Raw genomic sequence first — 25,273 nt, forward strand, 5'->3', positions numbered from 1 at the left:
TGCGTGCGTGCGTGTGTGTGTGTGTGTGAGCGCGTGTGCGCGTGCGCGGGCGTGGGTGACAGCGCCACCGCCTGGTGAGGCCCGGGGACTGCAGAGGGCGCGCGCCGCTGGTGAGCTGATCCCCGGAGCGGGAGAGAGGAGCGAGAGGTCACCGCGTGTGTGTGTGTGTGTGTGAGAGGGGGCGGGAGCCGAGCGTTCACACCGACTGCGGAGAGCAGCGACAGACAGAGAGAGAGAGAGAGAGACCGGTAACCATCACTGCCTCTGTTTACCCCCCACACCCCGTGTGTGTGTACCCCTCCCCCACCCCGTGTGTGTGTACCCCCCTGACCCTGTGTGTACCCCTCCCCCACCCTGTGTGTGTACCCCCCTGACCCTGTGTGTACCCCCCTGTGTGTGTGTACCCCCCTGACCCTGTGTGTACCCCTCCCCCACCCTGTGTGTGTACCCCCCTGACCCTGTGTGTACCCCTCCCCACCCTGTGTGTGTACCCCCCTGACCCTGTGTGTACCCCTCCCCCACCCTGTGTGTGTACCCCCCTGACCCTGTGTGTACCCCCCTGTGTGTGTGTACCCCCCCTGACCCTGTGTGTACCCCTCCCCACCCTGTGTGTGTACCCCCCTGACCCTGTGTGTACCCCTCCCCCACCCTGTGTGTGTACCCCCCTGACCCTGTGTGTACCTCCCCCCCCTGAGTATGTACCTCCCCTGTGTGTGTGTACCCCCTGTGTGTGTGTACCCCCCCTGACCCTGTGTGTGTACCCCCCCTGACCCTGTGTGTGTGTACCCCCCTGACCCTGTGTGTGTGTGTACCCCCCCTGACCCTGTGTGTGTGTACCCCCCCCAACCCTGTGTGTGTGTGTACCCCCCTGACCCTGTGTGTGTGTACCCCCCTGACCCTGTGTGTGTGTACCCCCCCTGACCCTGTGTGTACCCCCCCTGTGTGTGTACCCCCCCTGACCCTGTGTGTGTGTACCCCCCCCTGACCCTGTGTGTGTGTACCCCCCCTGACCCTGTGTGTGTGTACCCCCCCTGACCCTGTGTGTGTGTGTACCCCCCCTGACCCTGTGTGTGTACCCCCCCTGTGTGTGTACCCCTCTGTGTGTGTACCCCCCTGACCCTGTGTGTGTACCCCCCCTGACCCTGTGTGTGTGTACCCCACCTGACCCTGTGTGTGTGTACCCCCCCTGACCCTGTGTGTGTGTGTACCCCCCCTGACCCTGTGTGTGTACCCCCCCTGACCCTGTGTGTGTGTGTACCCCCTCTGACCCTGTGTGTGTGTGTACCCCCCCTGACCCTGTGTGTGTGTGTACCCCCCCTGACCCTGTGTGTGTGTACCCCCCCTGACCCTGTGTGTGTACCCCCTCTGTGTGTGTACCCCCCCTGACCCCTGTGTGTGTGTACCCCCTGTGTGTGTGTACCCCCCCTGACCCTGTGTGTGTACCCCCCTCTGTGTGTGTACCCCCCCTGACCCCTGTGTGTGTGTACCCCCTGTGTGTGTGTACCCCCCCTGACCCTGTGTGTACCCCCCCTGACCCTGTGTGTGTACCCCCTGTGTGTGTGTACCCCCCTGCCCCCTGTGTGTGTATACTCTCTGTACCCGCCGCCGGGGGTTATGTTCTTGTGGCCTGAACCCGAGGCTTTTCTCCACACTCCCTCCCCCCAAAAAGGGGCTTCTCTTTTTCTTCACAGCGAGTCTTGTATATGATGATTAATAATAATGATATTAATGATCATTCCCAACGTGTGTGTGTGTTTAAGCGAAAGGGGCATTTGTTTTCCTGTTTCTCTCTCTCTGTGTTTTCCTCTCCAAAAATAAGATCACTTAAAGGAAAGAGTGAGGGAGAGAGAGGGAGGAGGAGAGGGAGAGACAGGGAGGGAGAGATAGAGAGAGGGAGGGAGGGAGGGAGAGAGAGAGAGTAGAGGGAGGAAGGGAGAGAGAGATAGAGACAGAGATAGATAGAGGGAGAGAGAGATGAGGAGGGAGGGAGAGAGAGAGATGGGGAGGGAGGGAGAGAGAGAGATGGGGAGGGAGATGGGGAGGGAGGGAGGGAGGGGAGGGAGGAGAGAGAGAGAGAGAGAGATGGGGAGGGAGGGAGGGAGGGAGGAGATGGGGAGGGAGGGAGAGATAGGGAGGGAGGAGAGAGAGAGATGGGGAGGGAGGGAGAGAGAGATGGGGAGGGAGGGAGAGAGAGAGAGAGATGGGGAGGGAGGGAGAGAGAGATGGGGAGGGAGGGAGGGAGGGAGAGAGATGGGGAGGGAGGGAGGGAGAGAGATGGGGAGGGAGAGAGAGATAGGGAGGGAGAGAGATGGGGAGGGAGGGAGGGAGAGATGGGGAGGGAGAGGGAGAGAGAGATGGGGAGGGAGGGAGAGGGAGAGAGAGATGGGGAGGGAGGGAGGGAGAGAGATGGGGAGGGAGAGGGAGAGAGAGATGGGGAGGGAGAGGGAGAGAGAGATGGGGAGGGAGGGAGGGAGAGAGATGGGGAGGGAGAGGGAGAGAGAGATGGGGAGGGAGGGAGAGAGATGGGGAGGGAGAGAGAGATGGGGAGGGAGGGAGGGGGAGGGCTTCCAGGTGTTGCTGCCGCATGTGTTCCGGGATGTGATCTATTGGGAGTGACCGTTGGTTTCCTTCCCGCGGCCTCGTGGCTGCTGTCGCTCTGAGGCTGAACCAGAGCTGCTGTGCTGTGCTGTGCTGTGCTGTGGGCGGTGTGGGTGTGTGGGTGTGAGAGCGGTGCTCGGGGTCTGGGCTGAGGGAAGGGAAGGGAAGCCTTTTGGTCGCTCCTTCACTCGGTTACTTACTTTACCGGTCCCAGAGATGGTGGTTCGGCAACACTGTTTGCTGGAGCGCAGAAAGCTGCGGCCTGGGGCCAGGACCCCTCGATTTGAGTCCGGGTGAATGACCAGGACTTTATATTGAAGTGGAGCCTATGCTCTTGGGGGCACCATCGCCTTCCTTCCTCGATGGCCAGAGCAGCTCCGTGTCAGGTACAGCTATCAGTGGGAACCCGCTGAAGGTGGCCCAGGGCGTCCGAGCCGCTTCGCATCCTTTAATGGCTTCATGCTTTAGGGATGACCCAGTCTGTGGTTGAGATTGAGAAAGTCGGACAGAGATCTGTGGTCATTGTAGGACTGGGCAGCACAGGGCAGAGCACACCTAACTGCGGACCCACTCATAGTCCAGTTTGGTAGGTGTAACGTGATGGGTCCTGTCCTCGTTGCTCTACTCTGTAAGAGCCATTGATTGGACTTTCTTAAATAAAAGCAGAACCCCGCTCTTTAGAAGCGCTTTTCTGCATGAATTGACAAGTTAGATTCATTGTCTAATCAGTTCAGTGATTGTATATTTTGTTGGTCAGTTGTCACAACAATAATAAAAATAATCCTTCCATTTGACGTAGCGCCTTTCATATCAGTAGAATGTCTCAAAACACTTAACAGAATATACTGTAAAATAGAACGACTGTGTTTTTGTGGCCAATAGTGCAGAAAAACATTGGCATCTACTAGTGGTTTTCGATATCTAAGTGAATAGATTACCTTAGGCTTTCTCAATCAAACTTGCAGCACTTGAGATGATCGTTGCAGTCTACGTGAATAAAGGATCAGAATTGTCAGTGCATTTATAATCGGATTAGCTGTTAACAGTGAGTCCCCAAAACAAACGTGTGATTGCAAGTTCTATTGCTTTGCATGATCAGTAATGACCAGTAATAAAGCCAGATGTGAAAGCTGGCTGATAGCAGCTGCACACTTCACATGGAGGGCGGAGGGCTTTTCCTCCGGCCCCCGCACTGTCTCGTGCGGTGTCCCTCAGGGCTCTGTCCTCGGTCCCCTCCTCTTCACCCTCTATATGCTCCCCCTCGGTGCCATCATCCGCAGACATGGGGTTAACTTCCACATGTATGCGGATGACACCCAACTCTACCTTTCCTCCTCTACCCTCAACTCCACGACCACCGATGTCCTGACAGCCTGTCCGACATCGAGTCCTGGATGAGAGACAACTTTCTTCAGCTCAATGTGCACAAAACTGAGGCCCTCCTGATTGGCTCACGTCAGCGCCTCCGCACCTCAGGCGCTGACAGCATTAGCATCGAAGGCTGCACTCTCCACCTCTCAAAGCCGTCAGGAACCTCGGGATTTTGTTCGACCCTGAGCTGTCCTTTCTCCCTCATATCTGCGCCACAACTGGCACCGCCTTCCATCACCTCCGGAATATCGCCAGACTACGGCACTACCTCACCCCTCACGCTGCTGAAACCCTGGTCCACGCCTTTATCACCTCAAGGCTGGACTATGGGAACTCTCTCCTCGCCGGCCTTCCCGCCACCTCCCTCCACAAGCTGCAGGTCATTCAGAACTCTGCAGCTCGTGTACTGTCCCGCACCAGGCTTCGGACCACATCACTCCCACCCTCGCTCGCCTCCACTGGCTCCCCATTCCCCAGAGGATCGAATTCAAGATCCTCATCCTCACCTACAAGGCCATTCACGGCCTTGCTCCCTCCTACCTCTCCGACCTACTATCCCCCTACCTACCTGCCCGTACCCTCCGTTCCTCTGGCTCCGGTCTGCTCCACATCCCCCGCCCCAACCGCCCTACCATCGGTGGCCGGGCCTTCAGCCTCTCAGCCCCGAGGCTCTGGAACTCTATGCCCCAGTGCCTTCGCCGCCTCCTCCCTTTCCTCCTTCAAGGCCGGTCTCAAGACCTTTCTCTTTGACCGTACCTTCAGCTCCCCTCTCGACTCTACCTCCTCCTCGCTCCCTCCCTTCCCTCCCCCTGACCATTTCCCCCCAATGCTCGGATCCTGACCCAACTGTACAGCGCCTTGGGACGTCCTCCCGACGTGAAAGGCGCTCTATAAATGGAATCTTGTTGTTGTTGTTGGAGGGGGGGGGGCACGACTGTGGTCACACAAAATCATATGGGTGGCCGCGTTGTGGTGGCCGGATTTGAGAAACGCTGGTCTAAGCAGTCAGTTCAGCACTACTGAGGGTGCACCGCATTGCCGGAGATACCATTCTTCGGATGAGACATTGGTTGGTAATGAGACATCCGAAGAATGTTGAGAATCCGAAGAATAGTAAAGGTGCTGTTTAAGTGGATGATAAAGATCACATGGCACGACTCAAATAGAGAAGATAGTTTCTCCTGGTGTTGTGACCAAGTATCTTACAGATTAATTGTCCACATTAAAAACTCATTGGGCTTATTAGGAATTACTTTGAGGTACTTTGAGACATTGTAGATGCTTTAAAAGTCTTTTTCTGTTTTGACAGGTCTGAATTTGCTGCCAGTTCACTGTCATAATGGGTGAATCCCCGATATGGGAACAAGTTGGTGCAGGTTTTGTGCAGGTCTATTATCAACAGTTCGATACAAACCGATCAGAACTGGGATCTCTGTATGTAAGTATATCTTAAAGGAGAGCCCCTCCGACAAAGCAGCATTGCTCCAGCACTGCACTGAGACTATGTGAGTCCAAGTCCCGATGTGGAGCTTGAAACCCAATCTTCTGACTCAGAGGCATGAATGCTACCACTGAGCCAGACTGAGACTAGTTCTGTCGACTACTAATTCTGCACTATATTAGCCTGATACTATGCCATTCCAAAAATAAAGAGTATTTGTAAAATTTGTAAAATAAAGGAGTATCTCTGATTGCCATACTTTCTCACCTCAAAGGTTGCCTAATCTTTTTTTCTTCATAAAGTGCAGCTAATTTTTAAAATCTTTTTCAATTTCAGGGTGAATCTTCTTGTTTAACATGGGAAGGACAACAGTTCCAAGGAAAAACTGCAATAATGGAAAAAATAAATGTATGGGTAAATTAGTTATATCCTCCCAGATGCTGTTTAAGCTTTACACTGTGGTTAGTGCTGATATGAATGAAACTTAATGTTGCATTGGAGCCCACGGTTTACAAATGTAATTTCTCAGTAGGAATGAAACAATCAGCACTTTCATTATATAAAGGAGGAAGTAGATGCGCTCTTCTCCAGAAGCTAGTTCTTAAATTGCCTTTTCTACTAAGGTTACTCTGGGAATATAGTTACGGGTAGACTTACAAACTTTAGTTTTGTGTCACTGGGAAAGTAACCTTGTATACAATCAACATTTTGGGGAAACGTGCAATCTCTCTCAGGCTATTTATCAAAGGTGCCTGTAGCTCCTAATGATGGCTGGGACATCAACTCGAAATTTAGCATCTTCAGTTTTCTGAAGGATTAGGAGGGGAAACGATGATGTGTTTCAATTGGGCTCATTTTGCTCCATCCCCCAGAGATCCAATATCTCATCACTCTTCAATGGTGGAAATAGTTGAATCGGTTAAACCACTTCTGGGTGAAAATGAGCTAGGTTAGCAGTGAAGTATTAAGAATGGCCTTAGCGCCCTTGGCCAAGAAGAGGAAAAATCAGCTTGAGAAGAGGGTTCCCACCCGTGGTCACTCCCAAGTGGGTATTTGAGGGCAGGATTGGGCTGGAGTGTGAATGTTGTATTATGGGCTATATTATGCATTTCTGTTCTCTCCTCCCCCTCACCAATATGGTTTGGCACACAAAAAACAGCCAGATCTGATGAGAAACCTCACATTTTTGCTTGTCATTACTTTTTTTCTTGTAAGTCCACAAACGAATACCTGATTTTGTGTCTCGTCTCAATCCCTATTAGTTATGGCTGAGGGTGTTCAGCTGTGTATCTTGTAGCGCAGAGTCTGCTCTCTCCCAAAGGAAGAGGAAATGTGGACATTCATTTTAAACAAAAAGTTGGAATGGGAGATAATGAGAAGCTTTTTTAATAGAAAAACACAGCAGACTGTAGAGCCTGACAGGTGTGCCTAGAATAAGTTGATCAATATCTGGAGTTGCTTCTTTTTAAGTTGCCGGAATTGCTGGGACCAGTTCTCACTGTTTTGAGGTTTCTGTCTTAATTCATATAGTATTTAACATGTTCTTCTTTAATGAATCCTTTAGAGCTTACCATTCCAGAAAATTCAGCATAGTGTAACTACTCACGACCATCAACCCACAGTAGACGGCTCAGTCCTCACTATGGTCGTAGGACAGTTACAGGTGAGTGTGTGGGCAATGAGGGTCTCTCTGAGTGGGTACTGATTGACAACACTCTCAATCTTGAGATCAGCATCTAGCTATGTAGAGATGTGTGCTATATGTTATGTCTGTGTATCCAGCAGGCGTTGGTTTTATAACTGGATTTTCTACCAACAGTCAATGTTACTTAAAAGTGTTTCCCCTCGCCCCCACCACTCCCCATTGGAAATGTTTATATTTTGTGATGTTATAGAAGTTTGTGTGCCACTGTAATAGGAACAATCACTGGATCACCAGGTTACTTTACACCCCTCTCGCTCGCCCCTCACTCAGGTTACCAGTCAGCTCTGGAGCACTTTGAGCCAAAGTCCTGACATGAAAATGCTATATGAAATTTAGATTCTTGTTCTATCCACCCCCAATGGATAATTTCATTAAGAGGTGCTTACACTTGGTAACATAATCTCTCCTAAAGCATTACAAGACTGAAATTCGACTATCTGCAAGTAACTCAAATGGGACACCCCGCTCCTTTCATTTTTTTTTTCTCCACTTCGTGTGATCTCTCTGTTGTGTTGTTAAAATCAACAAGAAATAATGCAAGCTGGTAACTCCCTTCTAACTGATGCTGAAGAAGCCCTGCTTTGTTCAGGTTGCTATCCTTCAGAGGAGATGTTATATCGAGATCCCAATTCTTTGTTCAGGAAGTCATTATAGATCCTTGCAGCACTGTTCAAAAAGATTAGGGAGTTTCTCATGGCACTCTGGCCAACAATCCGCAGATAAAATTGATCAAACACTTCATGGCTGTTCGTGTGGGATATTAACATTGCAGTGCGCAAATTGGCTGTTGCATTTGCCTGCTAAATTCAGTCATTATAGTTTGCATTAAATCCTATAAAATGCTTTGAGATGCTTCAACAAGATAAGGCACATGATAATATCAAATGTGAGGATTATTATCAGCATCCCCTTGCTTTAATGCTTCTTTAAATTCCTATTTGAGTTGATACCCTGAATTATCTGTGGAACGAGAGAGCCTTTATCACTCACTTTTTTTTCCTTACTGCAAAATGTGATTGAAGCCAATCCATCTCAAGTTTGAAAATTTCCCATTGCTAATCTACATGTATTTACCATATTTTTTCTTTGATTTAATCTGAGCCAAATCCAGTTTATACCTAACCTCTATATCCTGTTCTTTGTGATCACACTTGATGAAAGCTACTGATAGAAACCTGATTACGAGATTGTGCATTAGCTCCACTGAGCGTAAAAGCTTTTTAATTTTTTGAGTTTCCATGTAAACTATGCTATTTTATAATAATAATCCTTGCATTTGATATAGCGCTTTTCACGTCGGGAGGACGTCCCAAAACGCTTCACAGAACACACTGTAAAGTGAATTGACTGTATATTTGTGGGCGAACGCGGCAGCCAATTGCGCACAGCAATGTCCCACAAACAGTCGTAGATTGAAAATGACCAATTTATTATTGTTTTGGGGTTTTGGAGGGATTATTATTTTCTAAGCGTCTTGGGGCGCCTCCTGACATGAAAGGTGTTATATAAATGTAAATTTGTATTGTATGCCTGTTTTTAATAGTGAATTAAATACTTATTGATTTTCTCCAATCGCACAAAATCTACTTCAGAGTCATTAAAAAATTATCTTAAATGTCTTTTTTTTTGATCACAAAATAAAGCCAGTGTAACTTTTCCTTATCTTTCCTAGGTGGATGATGACCCAGTGATGGGCTTTCAGCAGTTGTTTGTTCTGAAAAATATGGACAAAAGATGGATCTGCATGAATGACATGTTTAGATTGGCTTTGCACAACTTTGCGTAGGCAGGCCTTACGCCTTAGTACTTTTTTCCTTGTTTTTAGTCCATTATTGAATTACAAGAAAGCAATGTATACAAGAAAGCAATATATTCACAAGAATGCTGGGCAAAATAATGGGTTGATTTTCTTTGTGAAAAGTATTGCAATCTGCTACATTAAGAAGCTTTTTTCATTTTTTCAATATCCATGTTCCTTACACAAGTTTCAGATGCAATGTCAGTTCTGATATTCTGCAAATTGGATGTTATAATACCAACTTCATTTTCTTAAGGGAGAGAGCATTTTAATTTTTTTAAGTACATGAACATGGGCTAAAAATATTAACAAATATATTCATAAATGTGATAATGTAACATTATTGAACATTCCAGGTGCTCAAAACATTTGACTGATAATGTAAAATGTACTTTGCTTTTGGAATAAATGCAGTAAATGTTATTTTTTTCTGAATCTATAAACCTTTAACTGGAAGCAATATAGATATCTCAGTAGCTGTAAACAGCAAAACGTTGAAAGCAGAATTCAAGTTCTGGGTGGAATTCAGGACTAGGCTTTTTCAGTGTAAATCTAGTTCCTCTGTCCTTTCTCTGTATCCCTTAATATCTTTATTTACCAGGTATCTATCTGTTACCCTTTTAAATGTCCTAATTGATTCTGTCTCCACCACCTCTGACAGCAAATTGAATGTTTTCGTAACCCTCTATTCCAAAAAAAAATTCTAAACTTTTCTATGTAATTTTAAGCCCTCTAGGTTAGATCCCTCTACCAGAGGCAAGAGGGATTACTTATCGATTTCCTTCATTATTTCAGAACACCTCATTCTGATCCCCCCTCAAACTCTTGTCTCCAAATATAATTACTTTATTTAGCCTTTGATTATAGCTGGACCTCTTTGTCCTGATATTAATTTAATCATCACCCTTCAAGCCTAATGAATTCTTCCAAAAATTAGGTGTCCAGACCATTAAATGGAGTTATTGATAGTAGTGTAGTGCACGAAGCACTCAGTTGTTTGGAGATTAAATGATTGGTGGTGGGGGGGAGAGAATTCAAAAGGAGTTGTTCAAATATGAAAGAGCAATAACATGACAGGAAGAAACATTTGAGACATTTAAGGCATTAAACTGATTTTCCATTCTGCCTGTTCAAATGGAGTTAATTAGCATTATTTGTAAAGAAAAGGGTGTTTCTCTGAATCACAACAACAACAAGATTACATTTGTATAGCGCCTTTGTGAGCTGGGGAGGCAAAATACTGCAGATGCTGGGAATCTGAAATAAAAATAGAAGTTGCTGGGAACACTCAGCAGGTCGAGCCACATTTATGGAGAGAGGAAAGTGAATTAACATTTCAGGTCGATGATCTGAAACTTCAGTTTCCCCTCATGTTTGGGCCAACAATTCTGTAGATAAAAATGATCCTTCACTTCATGTTTGTTAGTAAATTGTCGACGTAGTTTGCCTATACTCCCTACACTGCAGTAAAATTCTGTGAAGGACTTTGATACATTTTGTTTATATGAAAACGAGTTTGAGGATCTTGAAATCAATCCATTCGTGATAAGGAGCCAGTGGAGCCTGGCTAGAACTGGGGTACGGAGTTTAGTCTGGATGAGTATGCGGAGGGTGGCGGAGTTTTGGATTAGCTGGATCCTGTGCATGGTGGATCTGGGGAGACCAGTGAGGAGGGCAATTCAAATGTCAAGTCAGGAGGTGACGAACGCAAGGACGAGTGTTTCGGCTGCTTTTGGGGTAAGATAAGATCGGAGACAGGCAATGTGGCAAGGGTGGAGGAAGGCAGGGACCAGATGTGGCAAAGGAAGTACAGCTGTGGGTCGAACCTGACGCCTAGGTTCCCAACCGGTTCTGTGAGCCTGAGGGAGAGGCAGGGGACATTGAGGAGGTCAAAGCCGCAGGTCAGAAGACATTGACGGGAGCCAAGGAGGATGGCTTCTGTCTTGTTGATATTCAGTTTGCGCTCATCCAGGCCCTGATGTCTTCCAGACAAGCTCCTGGAGGCAAAGTAGGTTTGTGTCATCCACAAACATGTGGAAGTTTACCCCATGTTTAACCCTAATAACTTGACCCTGAATTAATTTGCCAGAACTATTTAACTCCACATGCTGTCAATCTCCTGGCCACATTTATACATATGCCTAACTCGTCACTCCTGACAACTCGTTATTGAGCCCTTTCCCCTTGAAGTGATGAGTTATCAGTAGTTTACTGTACGAGTCCCCCTCCTAATAATGCACATTTCCCGTCATTGTTTTCTCCACACATTCGATGGCAGCCACGTTCTCTCCAAACTCTTGTGTGAAGATTTTTTTTTGAAATCTTACAAACATTCACAAGCTTCCAAGCCCAAAGCTGGGGGTGAGGTGGGGGTGATGAAGGTGAATTTACATTCCCCCCCCCCCCCGCCCCCCGCAAATGTGGTCGCTGAATCCACGACCGTTCGTGGGACCCCGCTGTGCGCAATTGGCTGCCGCGTTTCGCCCACAAACGTCCGGTCAATTCACTTTACAGTCTATTTGGTGGAGTCCTGTAGCTCAGTGGTTAGAGCACTCGCTTTGCAAGTGAGAGACCTGAGTTCAATTCCAGGCAGAGGGCGAAACCTTGGGCAAGTTTCCTTACTCCACACAGAGCCCTAATAATAATCCCTCCAAAACCAAAAAAAAACAATAATTAATTGGTCATTTTCAATCTACGACTGTTTGTGGGACATTGCTGTGTGCAATTGGCTGCCGCGTTCGCCCACAAATATACAGTCAATTCACTTTACAGTGTGTCCTGTGAAGCGCTTTGGGACGTCCTCCCGACGTGAAAAGCGCTATATCAAATGCAAGGATTATTATTATTATTATTATTTCTGCGAAGCGCTTTGAGACGTCGAGAAGGACCTGATCAGAAGGCGCTGTATCAAATTGCGAGGATTATTTATTATGACTATGGTACCAAAGGCAAGAATGATTATTATGGCGATGGATATTATTTGGGGAGGGGGTCCATTGGCGGTTATGCAAATTAGGGGGCGGCACGTCACTTCCGCCGGGCGGGAAGCGGGCGGGTGGGCGCCATTTTGTGGCTGTTGAGGTGCCGGTGATCGACTGAACTTTAATTTCCCCCCATTTCTCCCCCCAGTTCTTTGGGGCTGTTTTTAAACTGTAAACATACAACGGTACGTGTTCAAGGAGAAGCGTGAAATAGTTTCGTCGCGGACAGCGGTGTGTGTGTGTGTCTGTGTGTGTGTGTGCGCGCGGGGCTGAGCTGAGCTGATGCCGGGAAAACGTGCCGCCGCCGCCGCCGCCGCGAGCGCCAACCGCCCACTCGGTGCCGCCAAGAAGCGGAGAGTGGCTGCCGCCCGCCAGCCCGAGCGGCACCGGGCAGCCCTCCTCCTCCCCCCCCCCCACCCCGCGGGGGATGGGGCCCCCGCCTCGTCCACGACGCGCAGCAGCAGCAGCAGCGGCGGCGGCGGCAGCAACAACAACAACAACAACGGCAGCAGCAACAACAATAACGGCCGCCGGGGTCGGGGTCGGCCGCGCAAAGTGGTGACCGCGCCGGAGAGGAAGAGGCGGCGGCGGACACCGAGCCCAGGTGAGGCCGGCGCGGCTCTGAGCTGCCGTCATCCACACCGTCCGTCCACTCACTCACTCACTCACTCTCTCTCTCCGCTCTGCGCCGCACGGGCAGGTGATGCCACCCCCCCCCCACCCCGTTTATAACGCTGTGCCCCCGCTTATACACCGCTTATCGTTCATTGGCCGCCGCGCTTCTCGCCCACAAAACGTGCGGTCAGTCCCGAGCACTTCACACGACGTAACGATACCGTTAATTCTGTGAAGCGCTCTGTGCGTCTCATCCGCGGGACCAGGCGCAATAATAAGGATTATTATTATTATTATTGTTATTAATATCAGATGCAAGGATTATTATTATTAATATCAGACGCAAGGATTATTATTAATATCAGGTGCAAGGATTATTATTATGAAGTCCCACACATGTGTGACCTGACGTGCTGGTGGCGGAGGGGAGGGGGTGCAGTTGCACCTCACACATCTGACCTACAATGAACAGTTAATTGATGGTGCTCATGGGAGTACCCCCTTTTTAATGCCTCCTCAGTATCGACGCCGTTTAATTGACTCATCTCCCTCCTGATTGACGCAGTGTAGTCTTGATTCTCATTTTCACCCTAATTCACCTTGCAAAACTGTTGCTGGAAAACCTCAGAAGACCCATATGGAGTCCTGTAGCTCAGTGGTTAGAGCGCTCGCCTCGCAAGCGAGAGACCTGGGTTCGATTCCTGGCAGGGCGAAATGTTGGGCAAGTTTCCTTACTCCACATTCCTCTGTTTATCTAGCGGTAAGTAGGAACCTGGTTGTTGGTCGATTGGCGGATCACTTTTCTGGGGGTAATGATTCCTTAAAAAAAAATTGGTCACTCAATCCACGACTGTTTGTGGTTCACTGCTGTGCGCAGTTGGCTGCCGCGTTTCGCCCACAAAATATACAGTCAATTTACAGTATATTCTGTGAAGCACTTTGAGATGTCTCGAAGACATGAAAAGATGCTATAATAATAATAATCCTTGCATTTGATATAGCGCTTTTAGTATTAATATAACCACCAATCATAACAAGGTGGTCAGTCGGTATGTAGACCATTGCTTTGGCCAAGCAACCCAATTTCAGAATTATAGGAAAACAGGAACCGGAGATCATCCAGTCTATACATGCTCTTCATTATTAAAAGTCGGTTATCTATTTGAAAAGGCAACTAAAACAGTCAAATATGTTTTTTGTTGCTGAAAGAATGGGAGAAGCTGTTGTGATTTGGTGGTTCAAGAAATTGTTGGTCTTGGGGATTTTGAAGTCTGAGCTGAAATTGAGCTGGTATCTGCCTGCAATGGAGCTTGCATACAATGGTTCTCCCCACTGAGAGAGCTGCATTTATAGCTAGCCAGCAATGAACTATGGCATATACAGTAAACTACTTATAACACGTCACTCCAAGGGTGGAAAAAGGGTTCAGTGACAAGTTATTTAGAATGGCGAGTTCAGCATATGTAAAAAATACTTAAATGTAGCCTGGATATTGACAGCGTGATGACTTAAAATGATAGTGACAAATTGAGCTAAGGTTGAATTATCAGGACTTTACTGTATATAAATCAGTTAATGTAGTTTCATGCTTATTTTTATCTGCATAACTGCTTAAATGTTGTTGTACCTGTTGTGGAGTCCTGTAGCTCAGTGGTTAGAGCACTCGCTTTGCAAGTGAGAGACCTGAGTTCAATTCCAGGCAGAGGGCGAAACCTTGGGCAAGTTTCCTTACTCCACACAGAGCCTAATAATAATCCCTCCAAAACAAAACAATAATAAATCGGTCATTTTCAATCTGTTTGTGGGACATTGCTGTGCGCAATTGGCTGCCGCGTTCGCCCACAAATATACAGTCAATTCACTTTACAGTCTATTCTGTGAAGCGCTTTGGGACGTCCTCCCGACGTGAAAAGCGCTATATCAAATGCAAGGATTATTATTATTATTATTACAGAGCTATTGTTTTGGTGATTTTACAAACCTGGTTTAATGTTTTGGGGAAAACTGCTGTCAGGGTACATTTAGAAATAATTTCTTTAAAACACAAGGTTCATTCACAACTTTGAGATTGAAAATATTTCACTGACTTTGGACCGCATTGCACAGCCTACAAGGTGTTTGTCATATAGTTATAAAAAGGGACTGAGAGTGTGCATTGGAGTACTGCTGGAGTTTAGGAGCTAAACCCATATATCTTGCCACTGAGTGCAAGCTGCCTGGCAGCTAAGGACCCTGTTAGGGTTTTGGTGTAGGATTAACAGAAGATGAGTGGTAAGAATCCCTGTTCCCAGTTCTATTGTGGTATCGTGGAATCCTGTAGCTCAGCGGTTAGAGCACTCGCCTCGCAAGTGAGAGACCTGGGTTCGGTTCCCGGGCAGGGCGAAACATTGGGCAAGTTTCCTTACTTCACACCCCTCTGGTTATCAGCAAGTCGGAACCTGGTTGTTAGTCGATTGGGAGATCGCTTTTCCGGGGGTAATAATAAATTGGTCACTCAATCCACGACTATTTGTGGGACAATGCTGTGCACAATTGGCTGCTGCATTTTGCCCACAAAATATACAGTCAATTCACTTTACAGTATATTCTGTGAAGCGCTTTGAGACATTGCCCGCCTCTGACTATGCCTTACGCCAAATGCAGCTGAAATTCTTGTGCATGTGATTGTCACCTCCCGCTTGGATTACTCCAACACACTCCTCGCCGGTCTCCCCAGCTCCACCATTCAAAAGATCCAACTCATTCAGAACTCTGCCGTCCACATACTGACCCTCACCGAACTCCGTACTCGCATCTCACCATTTCTGGCCAGGCTCTCCTGGCTCTTCATCACCGAACGGATCAACTTCAAGATCCACACACGTGTTCAAATCCATTCACTCCCTGGCACCTCCCTACCTATATGAGCTCTTCACTCCTCAATCCACCACTCAGTGCCTCCGTTCAACTGGCACCGGCCTCCCACTTGTCCCTCGCATCCTCCGCTCTACTATTGGAGGTTGCACTTTCAGCCACTATGCCTTGAAACTCTGGAACACTCTTCTTCAATCCCTCCGGCTTGCCCTGACTCTCCCCTTTTTCAAGTCTTGCCTGAAAACTTACCTCTTCGACTGTGCTTACAGCCACCTTCCCCTCCCCCAGCTCGGAGACAGGCTCCGCCACTGTTAAGCGTTCTTGAGACGCTACCCTGCGTGGAGGTTGCTATATAACCAGACTTCGGGACCACATCACTCCCACCCTCGCTCGCCTCCACTGGCTCCCCATCCCCCAGAGGATTGATTTCAAGATCCTCATCCTCACCTACAAGGCCATTCACGGCCTTGCTCCCTCCTACCTCTCCAACCTACTATTCCCTCCCTACCTGCCCGTACCCTCCGTTCCTCTGGCTCCGGTCTGCTCCACACCCCCGCCCCAACCGCCCTACCATCGGTGGTCGGGCCTTCAGCCTCTCAGCCCCGAGGCTCTGGAACTCCATCCCCCAGTGCCTTCGCCGCCTCCTCCCTTTCCTCCTTCAAGGCCGGTCTCAAGACCTTTCTCTGACCAACGGTCAGTGCCTTCAGCTCCCCTCTCGACTCTCTTCCCCCTTCTCGCTCCCTCCCTTCCCTCCCCTCACCCTGACCATTTCCCCCCTCCTCGCTCCCTCTCTTCCCTCCCCTAACCCTGACCATTTCCCCCCTGCTCGGGTCATGACCCAACTGTGCAGCGCCTTGGGACGTCCTCCTGACGTGAAAGGCGCTTTATAAATGGAATCTTGTTGTTGTTGTGTTGTAAGTGCAAGTAGTTGTCTTGAATACATGATAAGGCACTATATCAAATGCAAGGATTATTATTATTATATCCTTGCAGAATATAAGATGTAAGATTCACATGAGGTTACAGCCTGGCACGTCATTTTGTAGTTCTAAAGCAGAGTTGTAAAGAAATCAAAAATTTTAGTATGTACAGCTTAAGTTTCCTTCATTTATTAAAGTGCAGTCAACGTCTTCTTGTGGGTCTGAACTGCTCGACCTCCCCGGGCTCTTCCCTCAGACTCACCAAACCTGTAACTTAGGCGTCAAGTTCAGTCCGGAGCTTTCCTATCTACCTCACAACCATTCGCTGACCAGGACTGCTTTTTTCCACCTCTGTCACATGACCCACCTACATCCATACCTCACAACAAAAGCAGCTGAAACTCTCATCCATGCCTTCGTCATTTCCTGGCTGGACTATTCCAATGCCCCCCTCGCAGGTCTCCTCAGCTACACAATACCCAAAATATAATTCAGGACTCTGCCTCCTGGATTCTGACCCGCACAAAACTCCATAACCCCATCACACCAGTCCTTGCCAGGCTCCCCTGGCTCCCAATTACTGAATGGATTGATTTCAAGATCCTCTCACTTGTTTTCAAATCCCTTCATGCGCTCGCACCTCCCTACCTATTCGATTTGCTTATCCCCCACTCCCCCACCCGTTGCTTTTGCTCGGCTGCCTCCAGCCTCCTGTTTTTCCCTCTTCTCCTCCGTTCCACCATCGGTGGCTGTGCCTTCAGCCACTATGCCTCGAAACTCTGGAACTCTTATCCTCAATCCCTCTGCCTTGCCCGCTTCTTCTCCTCTTTTAGATCATGAATGAAGACCTTCCTCTTCGACCGTGCTTACGGCCCTTTCCTCCCTCCACCCCCCCCCCCCACTTGGTGTCATTCTCCACAGCACTGTTAAGCGCTCAGACATTGCACTGTGAAGGTTGCTTTATAAATGCCTTTTGTTGCTGGTAAATCTTTTCTGAATAGTTTTTAAAGGAGAGCAGTGTCTAGAAGGAATGTTCTTTGTTCAAAGTACCCCTTTGAACTTCCCACTTTCAAATCCTGCCTAAAAACCTTACATTTTGGTCGTGCTTACGGCCACCTACCCCCTCCCTGTCCCCCTGGCTCGGGGTCAGACTCCACCACTGTCAAGCGCTCCAGGCGGAAACCCCGCGTGAAAGGAGCTATATAAATGCAAGGTGTTGTTAACGTTCTGCGATCTGTATAAAAGTGCAGGATAAATAAGCCTTTGAAATTCGGTTTGTGTTTCCAACTCTCAAGTATTTTAGTAAGCAAGAAGTGTATTGCTAAAATGCAATTAAAGCAATACAAATTGTGTATTTCTATTATTATATTGAACCAAATGAATACAAGTTTTATTTATTGCCGTTCTCCCCACAGATGAGTGAATGAAGATTGGTGGAAACTAATGATGAGCTTGTAACTCTTAAATCTGACAAAGGTGCCATTTAAAAATGTTGTTTGAACATTGTGATTATTAAATATTATTTTTCAAAATATTGTCAGGCTTGATGGGGATAAATAATAGGGTATTGAGCATTTAAAAAAATTGTTTGTGTTAAATTTCCATGTATCCTTAGATTGCACTGCCTTCTGTGCAAGAGCCTGATGATGATGATGATGGTAATAATAATAATAATAATCCCTCAAGAAAAAAATAATAAATTGGTCACTTCAATCCACAACTGTTTGTGGGACATTGCTGTGCGCAATTGGCTGCTGCGTTTTGCCCACAAATATACAGTCAATTCACTTCACAGTATATTCTGAAAAGCGCTACATTAAATGCAAGGATTATTATTATTATTATTGGCAGCCTGTTCTCAATAGTTGCCAGGACTATGTTGAGCCCCTCTACGCAGCAGCGTGGCTGAGAATAAGATGTTCTAATTTTTAAAATATTTTTATAGTTTTTCTAATCACTATTTCTTTAATTTTTATTTCTAAATCCCAAACTGATAGCAAAACTCCCATCCATGAAATTATTTGAAATTTTAAGAATTATAATAATATCTGAATTTGATGTAGAACCTTTCGTATCAGGGGACATCTTAAAGCACTTCAAACGATTTACTGTAAAGTGTTTATTTTGCAGGTGAACAAGGCAACCAATTTGCTCACAGCAACATCCTACAATGAGCCATTAGTTGAATGGCTTTTTTTTGCAATGTTGTTGACCAGAACAATGGGAGAAACTCCCAACGGGCATAAATCAGACTTCAATTTAATGCCTCGTTTGAAGGATGGCACCTCTGACAATGCACCCCTTTTGAGTTTAAGTACTCGAGCCTTTTTTGTGTTCGACAAATTGTACATTTTTTGTTAAAGGTTCACTTAGGGTTGTCAATATTTTCAATCAGGGTAGCCAGAGTTGGATTAGTGGGACATGGGATGGATCAATATAAATTGTGCTTCATTATCTTTTATCAAGGGGTATCTGTACTATACAATATTTTTCTCCTAAAGATAGATAGCGAGTAAGGCGAAATCAATAATTAGAGAGGTTTTTCATGGCAGGGAAGGGAACCCTCTGGATTTCAGTGGTCTCTCATTCCATTTTTTATTCTTATGAATGCGAGATGGAAATTAAATATTGAATTCTTTATCTAAACTGGATCAACCTAAATTAATATGCCATTTGAATGTAGTATGGATTACTAAGAAATATATTTTTGAGATTTGTGCTCATTAACAAGCAATTGTGTGGGTGATGGAAGATTACTGACAGCTATTTTCAGCCACACACAGTATAAATAAATTAAATTTTATCGCATCACTGCCATAGTGACATACCTTCAAGTTAACATTGGCAAGCAATTCCTGCTACTTGGTGTAAACAACACTGTTTCCCATGAGAGGAATTTTTGAAAATTCTCTGAATGAGTTTGTCAAAATATATTGTGTTGTAGAAACTGGATCATTATTACTTCAGATAAAAGGATGGTGGTTTAACCTTTGCATGATGCATGTACGTTTATTCTCTATGTAGACTAAAAGAATGGCAGAACAATAGGTCCTCCTCCTGTAGATTAATATGATCTCCTGTTTTATTTAAATGATTTTCTCTGTTTGCATAGGAACAACAAATTTGCATCCAATTTCTGTTACCAAGCTGGATACCATCAGGAAATCTCGAAAGAAAGGGAAGAGGATTCTGTCAGATACAGGTCTCGGTTGTGTCGAAGAAGATTTTGAGGTAAAGTATACCTGAGAACAATGAAAGAAATATCAAATGCAAGGATTATTATTAAAGAAACAAAATAATATTTTTCATAGAACAAAACTGATTATGTAACATGATGATTTCCAGTTCTAGTGACAACAAAGGTTATCTTGCAAGGAATCGAACAATTGCCATGAAACAATAGAGCTAAAAAATCTATTGTGTTTTACCAAAAATTTTAATACTAGTGAAGTGAGGATAAATCTGGTAACCTGCTCTTCTTGCACAGGCAGATTCAAGATAGGATAATTCCATTTCTCCATACAAAAGATTGCAGAAATTAACATTGAATTTGTAAGATTCTTTTCCTCTCAATATAAGTTGGAAATTGAGGGAATCCTTTAGGAATGACAACATATCTTTCCACTTCTCACAAAAGACAAGATGAACATGCTGAGCAACCCTGTAATGTCTGAAGTGTGGTCAAGGATTTATAATTGGGAACATTCCATGACTGGATGATTTACCACCCGAGTTCTATAAAAAACTTTTGCCCAAGCTGCTTCCCCCACCCAAATAAAAAGCGTTATCACCACAGATTGAGGGAAGACTCTATCTGATACAATCGATGGCTTTATAACGTAGTTAAGGATACTCCTTCCTGCCAAACATATAGATGCATTTCTTTGCTTAATGTTGACTATAACATACAGATGTAATGCTGGTAATCCAAATAGAAGCAGATTTTGTCGATCAGATCAAACAATCAAATTTTAAGATTCAATAGGAGCGCAATTGCTCTGATACGGTACCATGTGTGAAGGACGCTATATAAATGCGAATTGTTGTTGTCTTCTGGGAATACATTTGAATAGTGGGTAATTCTATGTATATTTTTTGCAGGACTGCCAAACAAAGCCATATTGCTGCAGTCTGTGTAGTTTTTCTACAAAGTTTATATCTGCTTACAAGAGTCATATGCACTGTTCCCATGAAGACAAAATGGATGAGGAAATGGTGATTAACTGCCCTAATTGTTCGTTTGTTTCCAATTCTAAGAATATGAAGGAACACATCCAGATATTCCATTCGGAGCCTCGGAAAGCTCACGTTACTAACGACATAAGTACAGATCAAGTGAGCCAGATGCAACCCAAGATCTTGCAAGGAAAAATGTTAACCCTGGTGCAAGCAGTTTATTTTTGCAGGGTTTGTCATTACAAAGATGTGTCGGTGTATGCCTTAATGAAACATGTTTTTGTATTGCATTTTGGAATTTTATTAAACACTTACATTGGGGAGGTAGAACCAAAGCTTGTGTCAAAAAATAAGACTCCCTTGGTTAATAATGCAAAACCACTTATAAATAAGTATTTTTGTAAAGGATGCAAAATAAAAACAATCACTCATGAGGCTTTAATATATCACATTTTGGATAGACATAAAGAAGTGGAATATCAGGTAAAAGTTAAAATTGGACATATATCTGAACTGAGACCAACATCACAAACTGCTCCTAAGCCATTGTTGAATCAAGTTCCTGCATCAGCACCACCCTATCGCAGAGCACGGACAGCACTCTGTGTCAGATCATTGGCACATGCATCATCAGAAGCCAGGCAGCTGGCCCCAGCAGCACCCCATGTTGAATTGCCACAACAAGCACTACCCCATGTCGAACCACCAGAATTGGCACTGCTCTGTGTCGAACCACCAGAATCGGCTCTATCCCATCTCGAATCACCACAACTAGCAATGCCCCATGTCGAACAACCAGAATCGGCACCACTCCATGTCGAACAACCAGAATCAGCACTACCCTACATCGAATCGCCTCAACCGGCGTGGTCCTGGATCGAACCGCTGGAATCAGCGCCGTCCTGTGTTGATCCACTAACACCACTTGCCGGGTCACCATCGCCACCAAGTGTCGGACCACCAGTATCATTGCTGCCCAGTGTAGAATCACCAGTAAAGCCCAATGTCGAATTACCAGCTTTGCTATTACGCAATGTCAGACCACTGACACCACCGCGCCCCAGTGTAGTAACACTGGTACCATTGGCTCCACGTGTCAGATCACCATCATCACCTGGTGTCACAACACAGATTCTGGCACCCCCCACGTCCAATCAATGCCAGCAACATCCACCATCAAATTGTCTCTACCAGCAACTGTGCAACAGGCCATTAATGTGGTGGCACTTAATCATAATATTAAACCAGTAACTGTGGGATCTATCCTGACCAACGTCAACCACTTTCCTTCACAAAACAGCGCTACGATCAGAGCCAATGCTCCAGGAAATGTATCATCCGCTTCACAAGTGCTGAGACATTTAATCCAAAGGACTAACCATGTTGTAAATGGTGTACCAACTTATACTCGTTTAACTCCAGTTCAGTTTTCTTTGCCTATTTCCTCAGCTGGTATGACAGGTGGAACGCCTGGTATGAATTCTACAGTACAGGTACCAATGACTGTCACTCAAACAAATGCAATTACTTCTGTGTCTGATCAGCAAATAAAAGAACCCTCCCCTGAGATGACATTTGCATCTCCCCTAGTGCAGGAGCAGCAAAGGGAAGATTGCGTCACTCCACCCAAAACTCAGCAATGGAAGAGTTGCTCAGAATGTAGTGAATTGGTTCCATTAAATCTGTTTGATAGCCATGTTGCAACAGTCCATAATGTTGAGCAAGTTTCTGACAAACCTGAAAAAGTTGTTGCTTCTGCTACTTACTTGCAAAGAGTGCGTGCTCAAATAGGCAAGTGCCTGTTGTGTAAAAGGTACGTGCATAAAAATGGTCTTCTCTCTCACTTACTAACACATGGTCTGAGTTGCCTGTTCTGTGCATTGACATTCCATGATCTTGCGCAATTGGCTGAACATGTGAAAAGTTTGCACCTTGGACTGAAATTTGAATCTGTTCATTATATTAAAGATGGAGTGCCAACATCCAGCCAAATCAATGGCGGCAGTTTTAACATGACAATTACTTTGCCAGAAGATAAAATGGGTCCCAATGACATTCACTTGACACTTATTCCAAATAAGATGTCTTCTCCTCATGCCCCCTTACTAATTGAAATTTGTAGAGAAAAAAATGAAGCAACTATTGTGAAAAACACTCCTACAGAAGAAAAGCCTGATATAAAATGTTTCTTTTGTTCAAAATTGATTTTAAAATTGAAATATGAAAAACACTTACATAAAAATCATCAAGTAGCACCCATGATTCACCCACTGCTGAAAATACCAGCCTTCAAGTGCATTCACTGCCTTGGTGTGTACACAGATAGCATAACAACTTCAACACTATCTCTTCATCTGTTACAGTGTAGAGGCCTTAATAAACACAATATTTTGCCAAAAAGTGTTATTAAGTCAAAGCGTGAGGTTGCAGACAGCAACAAGAATTGCATGACTTCAGATAGAGGAAATGAAGATCTGGAGATGCCTCCTTGTAAACAACTAGAGGTGGATGCTGGGACTGCTAAATGTCAGCCAGCTCCTATAGCAGTTCAACCTAATTCACAGTCTTTGCCATTACCTGACCCATTAACAGTCTTAGCTTTGGTTCCCAAAGACTTTGAGAATTGTTCGTATGAAGAAAGAAAGTTATTCTTGCTTGACTACTTTCACAAGCAACCTTACCCTAGCAATGAAGAGGTTGAAACGTTATCTTCAATTTTATGGCTGTGGAAGGCTGATGTTGCTCGTATGTTCAGCAAAAAGCAACATCTGTGCTTGAGAGCTATAAAGAGACGCAAACCTTTGGTGCTTTTGGGGTTCAATATGTCTGAAATGAGAAATGTAAAGCACAGTCTTAACACTGGGTGAGATTTGATATTAAAAACTAGTTTCAATAAGTTTATGTTGGGATCTATCAAGTACAGTAGAAGTGAAAAAAACAGGAGGAAGAGTCCACTAGTAATATGCGTTGTAGCAAATTCAGGACTAATTCAAACTTTATTGGTAGATGGTCATTAAAGTGGAAGAAAAATGGGGCAAAATAACTTTTTTGTTTTTAAAGAGATCTGTGCCTTTGTGTTGTAAATTTTGGTTAAAGTTTTGTGGTTAAAACAAGACAGGACTATTATACCAGAATGGAAGTGTTTAACTTGAATCCCATTTAACCCCCAAATTGTAGCATATTTGAAAACTGCCCTATTATCCAATTGTTTGGTATTTTCATTCGTACGGAAACTCAGTGTCTTGTTCAAATCTCAATTGTCATTTAAACCATATACAGTAACCTGGCCTTGACCTGTTCAGCTTTCCTTCGCGATGGCAGAGAACTTATTCATGTTTTTATCAACTCCGGGATGGACAATGCCAAATCTGCTTGGATCTTCTCAACTCTTCCCTCCACAAGCTGCAGACTATCAAAACTTCTGCTGTTCTGAGCCTATCACCCCCATTCTCGTCCGATCTCTAAGGTTTAATCAAAAGATTGAGTTCAAGATCCTTGTTGTCACTTTTAAAGTTCTCCACAGTCTTGCCTCATCCTACCTTTCTAAAACCTTACCAACCCACCCTTTCCCTCTGCTCTACAGGCACTGGCCTGCCCTGCCCATCCTGTTGGTGGTTGTGCTTTTTGCCACTACTCTCTGGAACTCTATCCCTAAATCCCTTCACCTTGCCCCTTCCCATCAAGGTCCTTCTTAAGACCTTGCTTTGATCATCTTCCCTCCCCCTTCTCCCTTGATCACCACCCATCTTGTATCCAGCCCTCAGTTCTAGTGTAAACTCTCGATTCTCCAGCGCTTTGGGACATCCTTGCATATCTAAATGCAATCGTTATTTTACAGAAATATGTAATCTTTTGAGAAGAAAGCTGATAGTACAAAATACTTGAATAGGCACTTCAACAGTCAAGAGGTTGGTTTGGTGTGTTGGAGTAATTTGCATATGTTTCTGAGTTCATGGTTCAAGCAAATGAAATGTTCGGTTATCTGTTGTGCTCTACATTTGTTACTAGGTTGAAGTAAAAGTGTTCCTTCACCCCTTTTCCCATCCCCCCAAAAAAAAATCATTGGTCTTTAAGTACAGGAAATTGACAAAGGTATCACAGATTGTTGCAACAAAATATTTTCAGTATCGGTTTCTTTCTCCCCCTCTACATCAGATTGTTAATAGTGTGAAAGCTCGATAACTTTTATGAGCCCGTTTGTCTCAATGTTCTTTTCTCTGGAGATATGTATCTGGTGTTCTTCAGCAAAATTTTGTATTTAACTTTTCTTAATTGTTAATTATCGGATTCCTCTCACTGAACAAAACTGGTAAGTCAGTGAAATTGAATTAGCTAAACGCTTTAGATTCCTCAATTTTTGAAGAAACTTTTTGAAGGAGACTTAGATATGAAATACAATTTTTTTTAGGAATTTTATTATTTTAGTGAAAAGACATAGAAGAGAGAAAAAAGTTAATTACACATAAACACTAATGCATACTTTCAAAGAAGTAAACATATTTACAAATAAGTTTGGACACTAAAGTCCTTGAGGGCCTCCTTGGAGCTGAATTGGCTCCAAGATGACATATTTCGCAATGGAATGTCAGAATCAAGCCAACCCTTGGAGGCAGTCAAGGTAGTCCTGTTCCAGATGGGTCCACAGTTCTCGAAGGCATTGCTGATGACAGAACAGCCATCATTGGCTCATTGGCAGGACTTGGAAGGACAGACCAATCACTCTTCCCACTCCTGTAAACCCTGCAAGCCAAAGCCCTAATGGATAGGGTGGTTCTAGCTTGCCAGGCAGTGCTCTCAATGGTAAGCTATGTGGTT

The 25,273-nt window shown here is 45.2% G+C and overlaps 2 protein-coding genes across 3 annotated transcripts; both read left to right on the forward strand.

Annotated features, from left to right (window-relative positions):
• Positions 1 to 32: 32 nt before the first annotated feature.
• LOC103184536 (nuclear transport factor 2) lies at positions 33 to 10,048 on the forward strand. Of its 2 annotated transcripts, none has more exons than XM_042332479.1 (5): positions 33 to 110; positions 5,279 to 5,407; positions 5,747 to 5,818; positions 6,975 to 7,073; positions 8,788 to 10,048. In XM_042332479.1, the coding sequence occupies exons 2-5, from the start codon at positions 5,309 to 5,311 to the stop codon at positions 8,899 to 8,901; spliced, it is 384 nt and encodes a 127-aa protein (XP_042188413.1). In that variant the 5' UTR covers positions 33 to 110; positions 5,279 to 5,308; the 3' UTR covers positions 8,902 to 10,048. The 2 variants fall into 2 exon arrangements, with proteins under 2 accessions (XP_042188413.1, XP_042188412.1); XM_042332478.1 differs by having other exon boundaries at positions 49 to 248.
• Positions 10,049 to 12,176: 2,128 nt separating this feature from the next.
• On the forward strand, positions 12,177 to 21,765 carry LOC103184573 (activity-dependent neuroprotector homeobox protein 2-like). Its single transcript, XM_042346455.1, has 3 exons — positions 12,177 to 12,498; positions 19,395 to 19,513; positions 20,384 to 21,765. Exons 1-3 carry the CDS (start codon positions 12,177 to 12,179, stop codon positions 21,707 to 21,709), a joined length of 1,767 nt encoding a protein of 588 aa, XP_042202389.1. The 3' UTR covers positions 21,710 to 21,765.
• Positions 21,766 to 25,273: the final 3,508 nt, after the last annotated feature.

This window comes from Callorhinchus milii, unplaced genomic scaffold (assembly GCF_018977255.1).
Source record: "Callorhinchus milii isolate IMCB2004 unplaced genomic scaffold, IMCB_Cmil_1.0 Scaffold2, whole genome shotgun sequence".
NCBI lineage: Eukaryota > Metazoa > Chordata > Chondrichthyes > Chimaeriformes > Callorhinchidae > Callorhinchus > Callorhinchus milii.